The following is a 20750-nucleotide window of genomic DNA, read 5'->3' as shown; positions in this document are numbered from 1 at the left end:
GATATAGTTTTAGATGAATGTGGCACAAAACTACAGTTGTGGTCATTTTCTCTTGTGCTGCTGCACCACTGCAACATGAACACAAAACAGTTTTCAGCTGCCTTGTACGTATGTATGTAACTGTTAGGATGGCCAGATCACTAGATTATTATAAACTGTATTATTATTATTATTATTATTATTATTATTATTATTATTATTATTATTATTATTATTATTATTGTTGTTATTATTATTATCATTATTATTATTATTATTATTATTATTATTAGTAGTAGTAGTAGTAGCAGTATTTGTATTTTGTTCATCTCAGGTGGAGAAAATATATACTGAATTTAATCCTGCCTTTCCAATTAATTATATATGTGGAAACTCAACTATGTATGTTTGAATGTGTTTATGGCTGTATCAGGGTTAATATTTCCTATGTGCAAATCTGTAAATTCAACTGTTGAATTGGTCTATTGTTCAATATTGTATGTATTGTTCCTGTTTTTATATTTCCTCTTGTTGATACCTATTTTTTTAATATCTCCTCGTTTGTATATTATTATTATTTTTTTTATTATTGGTGCTTTTTCTATTTTTCCTATCCTCATTGTGCAGTAATACTGCAAAGTTCTCCTTTGTGTGACTAAAAAGGGTTTATTATCTTAAGAGAACTTCACTTTGTTTTCATGCTTTTATTTTAAAGGTTTGTCATCCAAACCAGAAGTTGTGTTCCTCACTGCTAACAGGTAAATTCATTTATGGGAATTCTTCTTCCGGCGTGGTCAGACGACGTCACAGAGACAGCTGTTGTCAAATATTTTGGTTTGAGACTTTTCTCTGTGGGAGAGCTGTGGTTTCTGTGCTGCTGGCTGAGAATTTTAATATTTCATATTTTAAAACAAAAACAAATGTGTGCATGAGACAGAGAGCAGAGTAGACACACACACACACACACACACACACACACACACACACACACACACACACACACACACACTGAAGTTGAGTAAAATCAGATTTATTAAATCTATACATGTATCAAACAAAGCCGATGTTTCATCTGAACCATTCTGACCTTCATTAAACACAGACACCAAACTGCTCAAACACACAAATACACAGAAAAATCTTCTGACTTTCAAAAAACAAAACCTTAACTGTTTTCAACACTGAACCAAAGTAAAACTGAATCATGACATCCAACATCTTCAGATCAACGTGACTTAAACTGCTCGTCTGGGTCTTCTGGCAGAAACTGGAAATATTTAATAAGAAAAACAATTTGACCAAAAATGTTGAACAGGTTTGGTACCTCGGTACCAACACTGACAAAAGTTAGCTAACCTACTAAATCACTGTGTGACATGTCCTCACTTGTTATGTCAAGTGACAAGAACAAGTGAGACACTGAGTCTGGTGGAGGGGGGCGTGGGAAACAACTTGCTTTAATATGAAATAATATGTTATATAATATATTAAATAGGATTTCAAATTATTTAATGTACAGTCTATGTCTCCAACTCATTTCTAGATGCACAACTGTTACATAACCTCACATTTCTTATTAGTAAATTCTTACGTCTCCATGAGTAACTTAAATCTGACTCAAAAACAAATACACCTGTCACCTGGTATCAGACTTAGCTGAGTTCCTGGAGCTACAGTCCAACAAACCAAATGAAAAAAAAACATTCACACATTTAAAATGAGAGATTTTAAAAACTGCACACATTTTTTAGTGTACTGATCCTTTTTTCATTCAAAATTAAATTTGACCAAAATGTGCCACAGTGTGAGATGGTAAATGTTTCAGAGCTAAAATATTGTCAGAATTATTTTGATTTTTTTCAAGTAAAACACTAAAATGCTAGATATTTTTGTACATTCTACATTACAGTAAATTTAATATTATCACTACTGGTAGTACTAGTTGTACTAATCCTGCTGTTGCTGCTGTTCCTGTTTCTACCACAAGTTCTACTAGTAAAACTTAAGAACAAGCGATATTTTTCATTACAGTAACTGTTATTATTGTATTCTTCTACGCTGCAGTATTAGGACTCGTCTGCTGCTGATGACACTTAAAATCACAACCTTGAAAGTTATGAAGACATTTTGTGTGAAGGGCAGCAGCTTCTGTTTAAAACAAACAAACAAACAAAAAACCTTCTCCATTCATTCTTTACAATTTTTCAAAATAAGAGCCTGACTGAATTTTTCCCCTTAAGCCCACAGATCCAGAGCAGATCTGTTCCTGCTTTGTCCTCAAAACACACGCGTGTTAATATGTTTTAAAGTGGATGAATATTGAGAACAAAACAGAGACTGTTGATAAAACTGCTGTAACTCTGGAGTTTTATCAAAGTCCAGGTATGTTTTCAGTTTCAGGGCAGCGCTGAGCCGATGAAACTGACTCTTCATCTCCTCACAGCAGAACGTCCTCTCCAAACACCTCTCTCTCTGTCCTCTACTTCTTCTTGTGGAGAGGATTCAGCCAGGAGAAGCAGAAACTGGGTCGACGAGGAGCCTCAGTGAGGGTGAAGGAGGAGGAGGAAGAGGAGGAGGGGGACAGGGGAGGACTGATCCGAGCAGGACTCCTCGTCTCAGTCTCCATCTGGAGCAAAGACAATCCACCAACTGCATTTTAAAAACTGATCATATGTGTGTTTTCTGATGTAAAATCTTAATTTGAAAAGTAATTAGTAATTGCAGCAATGTGTGAAGATAGAACTAGCACTTTAAATCAGATATATACAATCTGTATGAACATGCAAACATAATTTATGTCTGCATGTATGTGTGTGTGAAGCACAGAGGTGTGATGAGTGATGTTAATGTCACTGGAGCATAAAAACAGCCAGAATCAAATTAATGCAATACAAGTTGTTAATATATTTCAGTACAATGGTTAATTTGTCCTAATATATATTTTGTAAATAATTTGATTTTTTTAAATGTGAAACAAACTCTTGCTGTAATTTCAAAATTTCACCACAAGGTGTCAGCAAAGGGAAGAATGCACAATGCTGTCAGAGCTGAGGGAAGATGAAGATGACTGGATCAGTTTATTTTGTTTTGTTAAGAGAAAATGGAGGATCTATAAAAGCCCCTTTTCACCAGCAAAAGGAAAAACATCCCAATCTCATTATTATTATTTTTTATATCATAAGTATGACTTTTTTTTATCATGTGACTTTGATTTACTCTTCTTTTGTCTTCATTTTCTTCTTCTTTCAATGTTCAGGCTTTCTAAGGTCTGTTATCTTTAAAATCCTGACGTGCAGACCATTGCCATGAAGAACAGACTGTTGCTATTGATGCAGATCTGATCATAGACTCTGGAGGAGCAATAAAACAATTTTAAAATCAACACAATTATTTTTAAATCAGTATTTTGTGTCAAATTATTGATTTATTTTCGAAAGCAACCGTTTAATAAGTGGGATAATATCCAGTGAGCAGTATGAGTAGAGTAGTAGTAAGAGCATTAGTAATGGTAACAATGATAGTAAAAGAAAAACTAAAATCTGAAGCTCCTCTGTAGATGCTCTTGTTTTTCAAAATAAAAGCTGTGAGCAGCAGGTCCCGGTGGAGCCAGCAGGTGTGTGTGTGTGTGTGTGTGTGTGTGTGTGTACCTGAGCTGTGCAGCAGTGAGGATGGTGTGTCTCCTGCTGGTGTTATGTGCAAATGAAGCAGCCGATGTAAGCCCAGACCCTCTGCAGGATGAGCAGGAAGGCCAACAGGTAGAAGAGCAGAGTGACAGCCTAGAGGAAGATGGAGGGATGGACGACAGAGAGAGGTGGATGAAGGAGATGACAAATACATACAGCGGGGAGGTGGGGTAGAGATACGGAGGAGGTGATGGAGCAGAGGAAGGTGTGACAAGAAGAAGGGACGAAAAAAGTGGTCAAAGTGAGGAGATGAGATGATTTGGGGTGAAGAAGACAAGAAGAAAAGAGATGGGAAGATGAGGCTGCAACAAAAAGACGTAATGTGGAGGAGGAAGGATGAAGGAAACAATAGTGATACCTGTAAACCAGGGCTGGAACGTAACTAACCTGAACCATAACCCTAATCAAACCAAACACACCAACCAACAACCCGACCAACCAACCAACCAACCAACCAACCAACCAACCATCCAACCAACCAACCAACCATCCAATCAACCAGCTTCCCCAAGGCTGGTTATCACTCACGTTTAGATCACAGCAGGAAACTGGAGATCGTCAGCAACTCAACTTGTTCTCAAGTTGATGGGATGCTGCTGACCTTCACCACAGGTGTGTGTGTGTGTGTGTGTGTGTGTGTGTGTGTGTGTGTGTGTGTGTGTGTGTGTGTGTGTGTGTGTATGTGTGGTGGCTGGTGCAGCATCCCACCTAAGTGAGCTGGTGTGTCTCTGGTCTGGCATCCCATCGACTTGAGCTTGAGCTGTTGACGATCTCCAGAGTTTCCTGCTTGTAACGAGCCTTGGGGAAGCTGATTGGTGGTTTGGCTGGTTATCTCAACCAAAGGGGTTGGTAAAACTTTTTCAAAACTTAAAATTATGAGTTTTTGAGTGTATACATTTTTGACTTTGAGGTGAACTGTCCTGCTAACTTCCAGTTTGGGGGTAAAATACGTTTTTAAATATCTTTTGTCATTTGTTTTTCCTCCATCCTTCCCATTCTCCTTTCATTTTCCAACATGACAACAACACTGAGACTGATGTGTTGAAGCAGTTTCAGCCAAGTTGCATAAGTGACTCTGAACATGAAAACAAATAAAATAAAAGAAGAAGACAGTGTGGAGGTGGAGCCACATCAGCAGGTGGGTGAAGAGTGCAAAAGCCTGCTCGATGATGATGGTGATGATGAAGCTAAAACCCGACGACACTGACCTGGAGAGAGACAGAGGAGGTTATTTTCTCTTCAGTTTCAGCTACACTCGTTTCCATTTTGGTGTTAAAGTCTTCAGTCTCTCCTTCCTCTTTATTTTCTGCAAACCCTGAACTCCCAGCCTCAAACGCTGCTTCTCCGTCTCCCTTCATCAAGCTCTTTCTCCTCTCCAAGACACCATTTTTTGGTTCAGAGCCATCCTCCCTCATAGATTGATCCTCCTCCTCTAATCCAGAGAGGTCATTCCCCTGCACTTTGCTTCCTTTTTCTAGCCTTTCACTCATTGCCCCTGCTTCAAAATCACCTCCAAAACCTCTTTCTTTCACCTCTGACACACCTTCTAGATCTAAATTATCCTCACTGTGCTCCTCTTTCTCCTCTCGTCTTGCATCACTGAGCTCAAACGTGTCTGAGTGACCTCTCTGGAGCACCTCCTCTTGTGGTATGGATTCATAATTACCAGAAAATCTCTCTAAACTACCTTCTCCAAGATCAAAAATCTCCTCTGCTAGACTGAAACTTTTATCCACAGCTCCTGGCAGACACACCCAGCCCTGCATGTCCTCCTCCTCCTCCTCATTTTCCTCCTCTGTGATACCAGCTCCTCCTGCTGTCTCCTGCAGAGTTAGTTGAGGAGAAGCTGATGCAAAAGCGCCGCCCGGCTCTGCAGGTACCTCCTGGGATTCCTGGAGAGGAGAAAGAGGCTGGGACTGGTTTTCTGATTGGTGTGGGAGGTGAGACAGAGTGTGAGGCTCAGTGGACAGTGGGAGTTGATGTGGTCCAGGAGGAGATAGTTTGGGATGAGACTCCAGACTACAGAGAGATTGTGGTTGTATTTGCAGCTCAGATACGTCTGCACACTTTGTCTGCTGTGCATCTACAGGGACGGGGTTAACCCTGCACCAGCTCTTGGGTTTGTACCAACTTGGGTAAAACACAGCATCTATTTCCCCCTTCGTCTGCATTTCTTCTTCTTCTTCATGCTGAGCTTCATATTTCTCCTCTGTCTCAGTCTTCGTCATCTGATCGCTTGCATCACTTTCTGCCTCTTCCCCCTCACACTGATATGTGAAGGAAGACAGTTAAAAAGCCACATGGAAGATTTAGCATTTCTTTTAGCCCGTTATATAAATTACTGACCGTTTTCCAACGCATGCAATATGTTTTAGACTGATTTTCATCTTTCCAGGCTGCTTCTGGTTTAGGTTCATGCTGGTGAACTCACAGAGACTTGAAAAGCTTTCTCTCCATAAAATCTGGCTGTAAAGGATGCACAAATTTCATCAATTTGGTCTAGAATTCAACACAATTTCCTTAGAACGGTGAGCAAAAACCGGCGTTCACTTTGACGGAAGATTTTTTAAATAAAGGGATTTTTTAGGGTGTAAATTCGCCTCTCGCTCAATGTAAAAAATACTTGAGATCACCTAAAATTTCAAGGCAACGCACTGCAATAAATTTTTATGTTTTGAGCCCAACTCAAACTCTTAACTTTTGAAATAAACTTCAAAAAGTATAAATAAGAAAAGTAAATCATCTCAACAAAAGCTCACTAGTTGGTAAAAACTTTTTAAAAACTTAAACAATTTGAGTTAGGCTCAAAACTCAAAAATCTATTGCAGTCTGTTGCCTTGAAATTTTGAGTTTTCTCAACATTTCATTTTAATAATAATCTATAATTGTTACAAAATCCCACAGCACACCAGGACTTCCCTCACCACACATCGTTTGTGAAACACTGTACTATTCTATCAAATTTATCGTCTCTGTGAGATTTTCAAAGCTGAGTGGAATCGACACCGGAGGCTGGAAGGATAAGAAAGAAATAAATCCAAATTTTCTAAAATTAGCATTCATATTTTAAAAAATGATTTACTGTAATGTTAAATTTACACAAGTTGTAGTTAACGGGCTCAGGGTTCCTTTACAGTATTTACATAAGAAAGAGAAGAATGTTAACTTTGAGAGACTGAAGCTGAAAAGAAGTCTGAAGATGTGCTGAAAGAAGATTTGGTTTGTTGAGTTGTCAACACATTTAAAGGGATAGTTTGGATTATTTGATGCAGATGCTTAGCTTCCTGCACCAGTACTCCTGCTGTTTCTCCAAACTGGTGGCGTGTCAACCTCCATCAACTGCAGGTAATACACTGAACATGGATAAGTACTTCATACAACCACACTTCAAATAATTGGAACTATTCCTTTAACATTTTCTCACACTAATTTACAATCTACACTCGCCATCTCAAAATAAGTTGGGAAATTTAGCTGCTTGGTCACTCTTTAATTATCACGGTAAGAAAAAAAAAAAGTAAAGATAAATGAATAAAAGTTGTTTTTGAGTTAATACAGGTGATTTTTTTTTTCTTTCCAGCAGGTGTGTTTCTGTACCTGTTGTGTGCTCATTCCCTCCTGATGTTCACAGATGTTTCCCACTTTAACAGGTTCACGAGTTTCCTTTTCCTCCTTCTCTGTCTTGTTCTTCATCTGACTGGACCCACCATCATTTAGGTTCTCCATCTCTGGCTCCACAGGTTCCACAGAGTTCCTCACCAGACCTGCAGCTGGTGGAGCTGATGCAGCTGTCTGCACTGGTTCCACTGGTGGGGATATCAGCGCTCGGACTGGTTCTTTAACCGGTTGTATAAAAGATTCCAGGCTCTGAGTGGAGGTGTCCTGCTGGTGTTTTTGCTCTTTGGGTTCTTCTGGCTCTTGTTCTACCTGTGGTTCTTCAGGAACATCCTCCACATCTGCAGAGAGACAACAAAACCTGTTGATATTTGCTTCTGTTGTGCTCTATGTGATATTAAAAGTGTTATTTTCTGATGCTAAAATCATATTAAGTGAGTACAGTTACCACATCTACATACCATGTGGTGGAGTATTTTTACAGTTTGGTATTAGTACTTTTCCTGAAATAAAGGATCTGAAAACTTCTTCCATCACTATCCTGAGGTGGGTGAAAATATTTGGGGCACTAGAGAAGAGCTGTACGATGGGTTTGAATTTTGATGGATGTAAAGGTCACACTGTCTGCACCATCCACTGTCTGTTCGCTGTCAACATTAGAAACAGAAGAGTCCTGAAATCTATCAAGTGGAGAGTTTGTCTCTTAAAAAAAATATTCAGAACATCTGGTGTTGTAATCATCAAGTCATACTGATCAATAATCCTTACACCTCTGTTATATTTAGCATTTTAGGAAACTTGTTACCCATTTGCTCTTTACCTGCTGCAGCCACCAACTATTTTTGGATCAGACTCCCGGACATTAAATCCAAAAAGAAACCTCGAGCAGAGATACAGTTACATCCTCACTCAGGCTGCTTTACACTTCAGCCTTCACAAGCACAGAGTGTTTGTTTGTTTGTTTGTTTTCTTTTTTTCTTGACATCATAAACAAAGCTAATGTTGGCAGTCAGGTGATTCTATGACGCTTCAGTTTCAGCATGTTTTTCTTCAACAGTCCCTCCTCTCACCTTTGAGGAAGTCGATGCTCCTCAGCGCCCCCTCCTGTCTGCTGAAGTTATATCTGTAGTGACTCATACTCTCGTAACCTGGTTTCAGTGTCTCTGTTGGACAGGAGCCGGTTGCTGTGATCACTCTGAGGACAGGAGGAGGAGTGAAGGATGGATGGAGAGAAAGGAAAAAGGAAGAAAGGTGATCTAAGTGTCAAACTGCCATACATTTTTAATCACAAGAAATAAATGTACAGGATCACAGCACTCACTTTGTGATCAGCTCTCTTGAATTCTGAAGGGACGATGAAGACAAATGACAAAAACAGATAATTTTAGTAACAAGTCAGTTGTCAATCATTTTCCTGACATTTCCACAACTGCACATCACACAAGATTCAAGCACAGACCAGACAAACACATCACAAACAAACAAAAACTCTCACTTTGACAAAGAGAGAAACTCTTCCAAATGATCTGTTGTCAGAGCAGGAAGGACATGAGCAGACCGCTCAGCTCAGACAAAACGTAGCAAAACTTTCATTTAAAGAGAGACGGTTTTGCCTTGAACATCCCACTGTGTCTGCAACTGCACTGTACTGCAATAACTTTTTTATAAAAATATATTCGTTTCAAATTAAGACAAAAAATATACTTAAAGGCTTAAATACACATAAGAAAACCAAAACCAACAAACAAAACAAAACAAAAGATCTTGCAATATCCTCATTTTCAAGCCCTCAGTAAACATATTGGTTGGTGATTTTTAAGTTTTTAAATAAAACATCCCCATATTTGAATAAAGCTCTGTATTTTCTCCCTGATAGCACAAATCAATTTTCTCATATCTAAACAGTTAGAAAGACTTTTAAACCAGCATCCAGCTGTAGATGCCTCTGTGCTTTTCCAGGCAGTTGCAATACAAACTTTTTATTTGCACCTGACAGTCTTAATGAAGGGGGAAGTAGTCCAAGGATAGCAACGCCTTTTTAATACTGCTAATGGTGTGAATGGTACAGTCCATTTAAACTGCAAAGTTCAAAGTTTCCAGCAGTTTCAAGTGAAACGCCCCCTGAACTCAGATTTCCAGCTCAGAAAGTTGGAGGAACTTTACTAGCCCTGATCTCAAAATCCAATATGGCTGCTCGATGCAGGAGCAGTGAAAGTTGTTTATTAACACTTGTGTCTCATTAAATCAGTCATCTTCAGTGAATTTACTCAATATTATTTACTACAATGTTTTGAGTTTCTAAAATTCAAAGCTTTAAGTTTATTCAAGGAAGAGAAGTAAATTATCTCAACAAAAGATCAGTAGTTGGTAAAACTTTTTCTGGGTCAAAACTCTTATGAAAATCTATGCAGTTTGTTGCCTGAAATTTTGAGTTTTTACAGTGGAGGCTGCGAGCAGAGTCACTGGATTGACTGGAATAGTGTTGTGTAGAAACATGTGGCTTTGTTTCAGTGCACAGACAGAATGAGGAGCTAAAGGACCATGGAGACATATTCACTGAATTAATAATTTAATAAAATGTGTACTGAATTAAGTACAGTACGGTACTTGAGGAATTATACTTCATTAATTTCCACTGCTGCCAAAATGGAAATCTGGTTCAAGTTATTTTTCACTCTGACCAATAATGTAGTGTTTACAACAAACACATGCACAGAGCACCTGAACAAAAGCAGCCATGTCGGGTTCCTCCATGCTGCTCACTGCTCTCTCCACCAGTTTACTGTTGGCCTCCACGCTGTCTCCATAGCAACGCACCAACGCCTGCACGTGGCTCGTCTTCTCCTCCTCCTCAGAGCTGATTTGCTGCGTCATCGCCTTCGATGTGATGATGTGGTGATGATGGAGACAGCAATTATGGTTTAAATATAATTAATCCATTAGTTTTTATAGTCTGTTACATTTCTTTATATTTTATATTTGTTTATTAATATCTGCTACTTCTACTGCTAATATTGCCAATATTATTACAGTATGAATATGATTACTGCTATTATTAGTACAATTGCTGCTGCTGTCTAAGTCTGTTTAATTTGTATTTATTAAGTTCTTATAAGATATTAAATTATAAATGTGAACAACAGACGAGTGAAGTCAGAAAAAAAGAACCAATCTGACCTTTTGTCTCTCCTCCAGGATGGAAAACACACGATCGAACATCTCACACACACTCTGTTTCTGAGTCTTACAGTTCTCCTGCAGAGGACAGAGTGAAGATCAGAGCACAAAACACAATTCATATGAGCTAGAAACTGTATATCTCACCTGGGTTAGGGGGTAACAGAGGAGAATTAATAGAAGTTCAAATGCAATTTGTTCTGTTACAGGGAAATCAGTTGTGTTGCAGCTGCTCCCATTCAAAAATAAAAGTATATATAAGGAAACATAAGAATGGAAATAGAAATCATACGTATGTAAAAATATGTGCATTATACTACTATTTACAACAATATATAACAAATAAAAATAAAAGGTATAAAAATATGTAAACACAAAAAATACAACAATATATACAACAGTGGTGCAAATAATAAAACAAAAACAAAAATAATGCTGAGGATGGAGGATAAATGTGTCAGGATGCAAGAATATCATAAATAAGAGTATAGAATATAAACTAAGTTTAAATTATTATTATTGTTTAAATTACACACACACACACACACACACACACCTCTATGTTCCTGCAGGTCTCCTCCAGTTCATTGATCAAACTCTGGACTTCATCGTTGAACGCCACCAGAGAACTGACTTCTTCATTCAGCTCATCCTGAGAAACAAAAGGAAAATTAACGTGTTATGAAGAGAAATGATTATTAGATGTTTACAGTCTTTAATTAGCTGAAGTCCAATTAAAGGAGCTAGATTTTAAATTCAAATATGTTATTAATACAATCCTTTACACATTAACCTGGGTGATCTGAATCAATTCAACACAATTAACATGACGCCATACTGAAATAGTATTTTAAAGGTGTATTTACACACACACAGACACGCACACACCTTCTGCTGCTGGTAGACGTCCGTCAGAGGAGCCACCTGACAGGACTGATGAGCCCCGAACACTTTACAGAGAGAACATGTAGGAACCTGACAGGTGAGACAGTAGATGTTCACTTTCTCACCCTCGTGGTCTGAACATGTGACCTGAGCAGCAGGTGGAGGAGGAGAGACGGAGCTGCAGACAGAAGAAACATGACGTTTACACACTTTCAATATGTTCACTGGTAATCATAACTTTACCTGTCCTGTCTCCTCACCTGGTGGCACTGCTGTTGTTGCTGTTGCTGACTTCCTGTTTGTAGATGTCGATGATGTTCTCCACCAGCAGGTTTCGCTGCAGGCCGTAGACGCCGTGGCGATCCAGCACCACGTCGTGTCTGCAGGACGGACAGCGGAAACGGCCGCTGTTCACCATCATGGTGGTGCGAGCCTGGAACAACGAGGGCTGGACACAGAAATAATGTTAAAATATTAATAACACAATGATGGCTTTGCTCCTCGACCCTTCAGGACGGCCTGTCAACACCCCACAGTTGCAGTTTGTTGTCACACAACACAGCTGCATGCTGGGATTTCAATAATCACTGGTGGAGAATGTGTAAAATCCTCCAAATGTCTCCCCGGGTGAAGTCAGAGCTGCTTCAGGATGAGTCGGTGGGTAAAAACAAAACTGGAAAGTCCCCTGTTCACCATCCAGCGTGTAAACACACACACAGACAGTCATAGAGCTCCTGCTGGTAACTCTCCTGTCTCTAAATGAGGTAAAAATAACACAGGAGCCTCAGTTGATCTGAATCATGATGGACATTTTGGACATTAATATGATGAACTCTACCAGGAAGATAAAATGTGATCCCATTAAATTCAGCTATGAGCATGAATCCTGAAATATATCATATTACAGATGCAGTGAAGTTTGAAGTTCCCATGGAGTCAAAATAAGTGTTTAAATGTTTGTATCACATATGTGCTGTGTTATACATCAACTATATGCCAGTATGTGGCCCAGCAATAGGCCTTTTCACACTGTGCATTTTTAGCTCAGGACTGTCCTTAACCTGTGGCTAAGAGTTAGCACTGAAGAACATGTACTTAGTTGATAAATTTTTGGTCTTTATGAAGTTGCTTTAAATTTTAGGAAATTTGCTTCGCTTTCTTTCTGAGATATAAATAAAAAGATTTATGGAAGTGTGCAGCTGGAGTTAGGAGCTAGTTAGCTTAGCTTAGCATTAAGACTTGAGCCAGTGGGAAACAGCTAGCCTGGCTCTCAACAAAATCTAAAAAGATCTGCTGATCAGCACCTTTAAAACTCATGAACCACACACTTATTATCTTGTCTGTTTCATAATACACAAAAGGTGATGTGAAAAAAAAGAGAATTTTTGATTTCAGGGGAAGTTGGATGCTGCGACCATTCCAGTCTTTATGCTAAGCTAATCAGTTTTGGGGTGTAACTTCATACTTGACATTCAGATATTAGAGTGATGTTGATCCTTTAATTGAACTATTGGATAAAAAACAGATATTTAAATTTACGAGAATGTCACCATATGAACAGCAGTGTGTTGGTACAAAATAATTATGGATGATAGGTCAGCAGCATCATAAAACAAGAGATCACCAGAGAAAAGTGAGCAGAAGTAGAAACCGATTAGTGAATTGAGAGTCGAGAGGAAAAGAGAAGCAGAGAGACAGATAGACGAGTGAAGAAAAGGACAGATGAGCAGAGAGACGTATGGAAGGTTAGAGGGTTAAAGCGTCCTGAAATAGTGTCTTTAATAATCTTCAGCTGCTGCAGGGCCTGACGGAGGGATCAGAGCCGCTCAGAGAAACACTGAGGACTCAGACAGAGCTGGTTTAGAGTCGAGTAGAGTTGAGCTTGAAATTATATTTTTTTATATTTCTTCAATAGTGTCACAATTACACAAAGAAAATGATCAATATGTTCATAGAGACTCATCACACCAAATTTAAAATTTAAGACTTTTTAAAAGCTTCTGAGGCCATTTTTTTAGGAAAGTCTATTTTGCACGATCACCTTAAGGTAATCATCCAGACCTACGGAAACAGTGTCCTATTAAAGGGGCATTCCACCAATTCTTCACAGGCTCATTAGTTTAGTAATGAGCAGTACTACATTGTTCACTATTGGGCGCATAACTTAGTGGTCATGTGCTGGACTGTTTCTTGGCTGAGAACGCAAACCAGTCTTGTTGTCATTGTGAGGTTGCCAGGCAACCAGTGATGACTTCAGGGAGTTTCCAATGGTTGTGATTGATCATAAGTTAACACAGAAACAACATGTAGCACCCATTCTTGAGAACTGGGACAAATCAAAAACATAAAATATTAATACCAACACTCCAATCCCAGTTTTTAAGAGAAAATGTATTCTTTAATTACTTATATAACCTGTGTAATTCCCAGTTTTAAGTTTCCCAGTTTCAATGTACCTTAGTGTTCTACGAAGGTTTCTACGGTATACCTCAGCAAAGGAACTAATTTTTCCTATTACATAAAGAAATTAATGTTGAGTGTAGATTAGTATTATGGATAGGTTCAATGTTTTATTAGGCTACTATCATGATAAGAATATCCAGGTGAAATGACAACATTCTGCACAGAAACATTGTTTTCATAATTAATTTTCATGAAGTTAATTTTAAACTAATGATGTAATTTGCATAAGTAGCCTTGATGTGAACTATAGTACAACTGTCCATTTGAAAAGTGTAATGTTGGTCTAATAAAGCTAAAATGGTGACAGGATGAATCACATCAGCACATCAGTAAAGGACAGCTGATGACTGGTTCAGACCGCCTTTCTAAAGGTAAACCTTTCAGAAGGTTTACCTGAGCTGAGGAAACAGCCTGTAAGCTTAAAGGTGCAGCCTCTGGTGCACTGAGGAGACTGTGGGAAACGGAGCCCTGATCATTAAAAATAAAGGTTAAGGCTGATCAGAGACGCTGTTGATGGTGGATCTTCTGACTTCTGTTTTAATTGTTGGATCCATGTGGATAAACAGTCTGTGGTCAGGTGGGGATGAGAGCTACATGTTTGTATTGCATGTTCCGTGTCCGAGTGTGAACGTGTTTTGTAGAACGGGCCTCTCTGTGTCAAAGGTCACGAACATGAGTAGGACAGAAAAGGAGGGGTCTATAAAGTTTCCATCTCACATACCATCCAACACATGAAACAACACACATGAAGACATGTATGTAAGTTAACACACATTTATATGTGTGTGTGTATCAGGTGTGGAAATAGTAGTAAAACGACAGATGTCAGGGGTGATAGAGATTACAGTATATATTTTAAGAAACACTAAATGAACTGGTCGAATGTTCTGGTTGACCTGCAGTACAATTATAATATAATATATAATTTTTATTTATAGTCAGATATGATTCCTCACTGATATATGAATACAAATCAATGCCACATTTTATTTTTCTTTCAACTGTCGTGAAAGACAGACTCCTGTTTTCGCTGTATCGCCATGTAATGATGCATTATATCTTGAATAAATGTAATAAATTTTCACTTCGTCGTGTAATAAGACCACACCACACCTTGTAATAATCTGCTGCATTTTGTATTAAATTATTTTGTACTGTGATGGTTTAGAAATAGTGCTGTTGATCATTACAGGGAGCTTCGTTACAGTACAGCAGTGTCAGACTGTTGTCTCTGACTCAGTCTCAGTCTAGCTCCGATCAACTGTTGTCTTTAACAGGTTTTGTTATTTACAGACCACATTAAGTCTAATGATACCTGGTGGTTCAGTGTTAGCAGCGTCTGGTCACTGTGTCGGCTCACTGATCCACTTGGACAGGAGAAGACTGCGGGAACGTGACAGCTGACTGACTAACATTGATTTATTGAGATATCACGAATGCTCAGGTTCAGACAGGTCACAGAATAATTCTTAGACATGCCTATAAAACAAAGGTTTGTTTAACTTGACATTATTTCATCCAAACTTCTCCTAATTATAATTTTAAAAAAGCATAAAATTGCATTATTGTGTTCTTTATTTTCAAATGAACTGACTTATTAAATTAATTTATTAACTAAATTTAATTTGCAAGTACTACTGACAGATAAATCAGATATCTGACTTCATTTAATAACTGCAACTGCATTTTAACTATAAATTCTTTGGCAACTTTTGAGAAAGTTAATAGAAAATCAAACAGCTGGAACCTCTTCCATCATGCAACCACTGAAATGTTGCAATGATTCATGAGCATAAACCAAATAAACAAAATGAAGACCATATCTAAGCTGTTTTTGTGTGAAATACAAATTTATGAGATCAGAATTATCCTCATTTTGTTTAACTTTTGCTCCTCCTCAGCTAATAGTTGTCCTCTCCTGCAGAGCTCACATTCTTCTCTGTTTCTAACAGCTTCATTTATCCCATAAAACAAAATTACCACATCAGTCCCTCCTTCCTGGAAAAAAAGGTGTGAATCAATTTACTTTTCTTGTGAATTAGAAAATGGCATCCCACAGAGGGCAACAAGTTGAATATGACTGCTGCAGCCTGTACAGTCGGTCAGGCTTCCTTCAGTCATGCTCTCTTTGCTCTGCCTGCCAGGACATTGTTCCCTACTTTCACTTTGAACGTCAGAGCAGGAACCAACATAGTTTCCTGGCAAAGATGGTGAACACCTGCTCTTTGATGAGGAACAGATTCTGTTAAAGATGCTGTAAAGCAGCTGAGTTTGTCGCACCACAGAAACATGTATTATTAACCACCCAGCTAAATTTGAATCTATAAAATTAGGTCTCAGAATCATGAAGGAGGTGTGTCCACTCCACTACCTCAGTGTCAAACACCACTACGACCTGAAAACCACCTGAAACATGGACGCTCGGTGTAGCAGCTTTATTGGACATGTCCAGACATGTTTGAGCCACCAGTGACAGGATGGTGTTTTTTTTCTTCTGTGTCAGGTTGTTGGAACTGAAGTGAGCTGAAGTGAACTGCTGGGCTGATCTGGACTGAGAGTCACTAAAGGTATGTTTGTAACTGACTCTTAAAGAGGGTGGGGCGCTGTCATTTGTGTGCTGGTTTGTGGGGTTTATATAGTGTTGGAGGACCATGATTTATGTTTCAGGTCCGCCCAAAAATCCAAAAAGTCCCTGAACACAGAAATCCTAAACAACAGTTTAACAGTCTACCTCCACAATTCACAAACACGCCCAGTTCAGACAGTATGCATGTGCATGTAAACGTGGCTTCAAGTGAAGGATCGACAGTGAAGATTCAGGCTGAAAACATGGTGTTTTTTAGTCAGCTTGGCATGTTGGAGGAGACCTGGATTACACCAACTGATTTTTGGGGGTGCTGTTTTTTCTGTTTGAAAACTGGTCACCATTCACTTGAACTGGGAGATTCTACATCACTGTTTTCCTGTGAAACTCCAGCAGTGTTTTGTGAACTGGTGTTTTGTGCTTACCAGAGTTGCAGCAGTTAACATTGTTCATGCAGAGTTTTCCTGCACAGAACACAGCTTCAGATTTGTTATTTTCGACAGGATTCAACAAGGGACTAAATGTGATCTTCTGGAGCCACAGCTCACTGAACTTGCACTCACCCATAGTGGATGAAAGTGGAGTAAATGACCTATACTGCAGCCAGCCAGCAGGGGGACATCCAGATGTTCTGGACTCACTTTTGGGGAGCTGTCATGTTGTCTTCCTCTGTACATGTCAATGGCACTAACTATAGCTGACAGATAAATGTGGTGGAGTGAGAAGAACAATATTACTCTGAGATTTAGATGAGGAATGATCTTCAGTTTGTTTCCAAGTATTGTTCTTGAGTTGATAAAGTTGCATTCTCTACACACACACACACACACACACACACACACACACACACACACACACACACACACACAAACAAAATCTTAACAATAGCTGTAAATGTAGGTCATGGCAGGTGTACATGAGCGAACCAGTTAAATATCCACACGTCCCATTTTAGAAACTGATAATCCACTGTACACACACACACACACACACACACACACACACACACACACACACACACACACACACAGATGAGGGCTTTGTTTTAAGATATAAAAAGTGTGTGATGAGAGGTGTGTGGTTCTACACACAGTTCATACATGAACAATGACTGTGTGTACATACAGTGATTGTATGAACAGAAACACGCACACACACGTGTGACATGAGCTGTGTGTAACGTGTGTGTGTGTGTGTGTGTGTGTGTGTGTCAGACCTGGTAGAGCTCGTTGGCACACTTCCTGCAGAGGTTGTGCTGACAGGGCAGGATCACCACCGGTTTGTTGAACAGCTCCAGACAGATGGGACAGATCAGCTGTTTCTCCAGCGTCGCCAGCGCCGCCTCACGCTCTGCTCCCCCGCCGCCCTGCAGGCAGCTCAGGTCGGCCGCCAGTGACATGGCTGCTCCGCCAAACTTCAACTCCTCCTGAAGACACACAACAAGTCACTTAACTAATCTACCAGCCAGCAAGTAGACTTCTTCTGTGCGCACAAAAGGTTTATTTGTCTCAGATTTTGTTCTTGAATGTGATCATTTCTGTCTTAATGAGCAGATAATCCACCTGACAGGTGTGACATGAGAGATTCTGATTAAACAGCAGGATTACTGCACAGGTGTGTTTGAACTGATCATGATAAAAGGACACTAAAATGTGACATTTTGTCTTGAAAAAAGACATTTATTAGGCACTACACTACGGCTGTTTCACCACATTTTTCCCAGCAGGGCAAAGTCATGACCCATCCTACTCTGCCTCTGATTGGCTAGCCTTTGTTTATTGAGTTGGTTAGGTTTAGACAGGAATAGTAATTAGTTAAGGTTAGTGTGAGAATATTAGGGCAATATTTCGGGAGTATTAGGAGCAGTGGGCAGCCACTGGACAGTGTACAGCGCCTGAGAACCAACCTGTTCATGTTTTTGATGGTGGAGGAAACTGGTGCACCTGGAGAAAAACTGTGCAGACACAGGGAGGACATGCAGTCTCCACACAGAAAGGCTATCTGAACTGGGATTTGAAAGTGAGGTGAAAGACCTAAACACCTTATTATTTTGTCTTCTTTTTAAGAAATAATAAATAGAAACAAAAACTAAATGTAAAACTAAACCTAAATGTGACTGTCTCTAATTACCTACAAGTGCTTTGTGTGTCTGTGTAAACTGATGTCTGCCTGTAAAAGTAGTAATCAATCAAAAGGTTTTTATTGCTGAAAACCTGAAGAAATATTTGTAGTTAATGGGCTACAATGTGCAGTGCAATACGGTTATATTACTAAAATATTACTCACAAGTAAAAGTACTGCTGTTAGAAGAATACTTAAGTAAAAGTGCAAAGTCTTCATCTCAAACATTACCATTAACTGCTGGTTTAATACATCATTAATAGCAGCTATTAAATCAAAGTAGTTTCTGTTCCTTCATCTTTTAAATCTAAACTCCTGCACTATTCTGCTGTCTCACCACTCTGAACAAGAGTTGCACACTTTGCACTATCAATTAATCATTAATAATTTATGACACACAAAACATGTTTCTCATTTTAATTTTTTTCTGTTTTGTTTTGTCATTTTTTTTTCTCATTTAAAGTTTAAGTTTCCTGATTCAACAAATGTCGCCAGAAGACAAAATAATGTCACCTGATCACTTGATTGGCTACAAAAATGTAGATGAAAGGTCTGAATATTAATTTAAATTTTACTCAGTACTCAGTTATGATTTTAAAAGTCACTAATGACATTATATAGTGTAATACACACATAAAGAAAAATGACTTGAAATTCTACTCATAAAAGTACAAGTAACCAAAATACTACTTAATTATTTACTATAATGATTGTTTGAAATTAATTGCAGCCCTGAAAACATTTTAAACTTTACAACAGAAAGGCAACGCAACCAAAGACAAAAACAGAACAAGTCAAGCAGTTCACTCACCTTCCTCTCCATCTGAGTGTTCGGTCTGACAGCAGTTAGTTTCCTCTGTGTTTTTTCTTTCTGCTCGTCTCTACAGTCAATCAAACAACCATTTTACTTACGATACATTTGTAGGTCAGTGAGTAAATCCACAGAAGACAGTTTTCCAAAATCTCAACAGAACTGAGATCCTGCAACAACCAGAGTCCTGCAGGAGGAGCTGAACTTTTTGAGGAAAGTTTGTTCAGTTTTAACTTTTAAAAAAGTCAGTTATACAAAAATATTTATTGTAGCAAAAGTTTTCTCTATTTTTCAGATGGTTTTGTGCAGGTTTTACATGCACAGACAATCCAGGACACAACAGACTTTAATTTATATTATTTAGGATTTAATTTAAAGCTCAGTTGTTGGGTTTCAGTTTTTTATGAAGCTGCTGACTGTACAGACCAGAACGTAACGGCGTCTGGCTCAGCTCTGGAAATACCCGACTCACTCAGACAGGCTGAACATTAGCTGTCAGCTTTAAGTCGAGCTTCAGTCAGAGCTTTTGCCTTCAGGTTTAACTTTTCATGTCCAGTATGAAGGGAGAAAAATCAACACACAGTCAGATGTTGAGGTCAAGACGTCACATCGAGGTCAGTCAGTTCAGGAAAAATCAGTTTCACATCCGAGAAGAGAAACGAAGCAGGAGCTGGTTTATGATCTCCTCTCAGAGCTCCTCTTCAGCTCCTTCACTCTAAATCTGCCCGGGCTGGACCTGAAGGCAGCGTCTCTCCACCTTGTACCCTCTCAGGACTCTTCCTCGTCCTCCTCTTCCTCACACACACACACACACCCTCCAGCACTCACTCCATTCCTTAATTTCCTCACAAGTGAGTTTGTTTGTTTGCAGCTTCCTCACCATCCACAGCAGTGTGTGTGGGTCTGTGTGAGAGGACTGATTTGAGTCGGGGGAGAGTCAGGTTTCAGCCCAGTGCCTCACACACACACACACACACACACACACACACACCATATCAGGCAGTGGCTGGTATGTGGACAGATTAAGACCACGCCAGGCTGTGCTCTTTCTACTGTTACACACACACTCACTGTCCTCTTAAAGGTGCCAACTGTAGCATTTTAATTTGAACAGATAATCATTACCACATTAATACTGAGGCACTTTTATCACCGTAATAAAATGAGACTGCTGCAGGGAAGTCCTTTACACGTTACTGCCACCACGTTTCTATGCGCAGAGTAATCTGATTACTGTGCCTGACCGAGTTATAGATCAGTTCAAATGTTGGCTTTTATTTTTGTCTGGTTATCCACTCTACAGTTTTCACACTGTAAATACTAGCATCAAGTTTAATTACAAATACTGAGTTCACCTAACCCAGTTTTTATCAACTTGTTATTAAGACTCATTTTAAATAAGTTACTTGAACTTTGAGGTAAAAAAAAAAAG

The 20750-nt window shown here is 39.0% G+C and overlaps 1 protein-coding gene across 1 annotated transcript; it reads right to left on the bottom strand.

Annotated features, from left to right (window-relative positions):
- Nucleotides 1-1545: 1545 nt before the first annotated feature.
- trim101 (tripartite motif containing 101) lies at nt 1546-20225 on the bottom strand. Its single transcript, XM_084720163.1, has 14 exons — nt 19900-20225; nt 19319-19388; nt 17603-17812; nt 11600-11787; nt 11343-11517; nt 11011-11106; nt 10455-10532; nt 9999-10154; nt 8599-8621; nt 8348-8472; nt 7260-7618; nt 4871-5929; nt 3627-3755; nt 1546-2605 (listed from the first exon to the last, which is right to left on the bottom strand). Exons 2-13 carry the CDS (start codon nt 19328-19330, stop codon nt 3669-3671), a joined length of 2568 nt encoding a protein of 855 aa, XP_084576289.1. The 5' UTR covers nt 19331-19388; nt 19900-20225; the 3' UTR covers nt 1546-2605; nt 3627-3668.
- Between the last annotated feature and the right edge of the window lie 525 nt (nt 20226-20750).

The sequence above is a fragment of the Lutjanus erythropterus genome, chromosome 6 (genome assembly GCF_056507025.1).
Source record: "Lutjanus erythropterus isolate fLutEry1 chromosome 6, fLutEry1.hap2, whole genome shotgun sequence".
In the NCBI taxonomy this organism is placed as follows: domain Eukaryota; kingdom Metazoa; phylum Chordata; class Actinopteri; order Lutjaniformes; family Lutjanidae; genus Lutjanus; species Lutjanus erythropterus.
The sequence above is the reverse complement of the archived record's forward strand: the minus strand, read 5'-3'. Positions and strand labels throughout refer to the sequence as shown.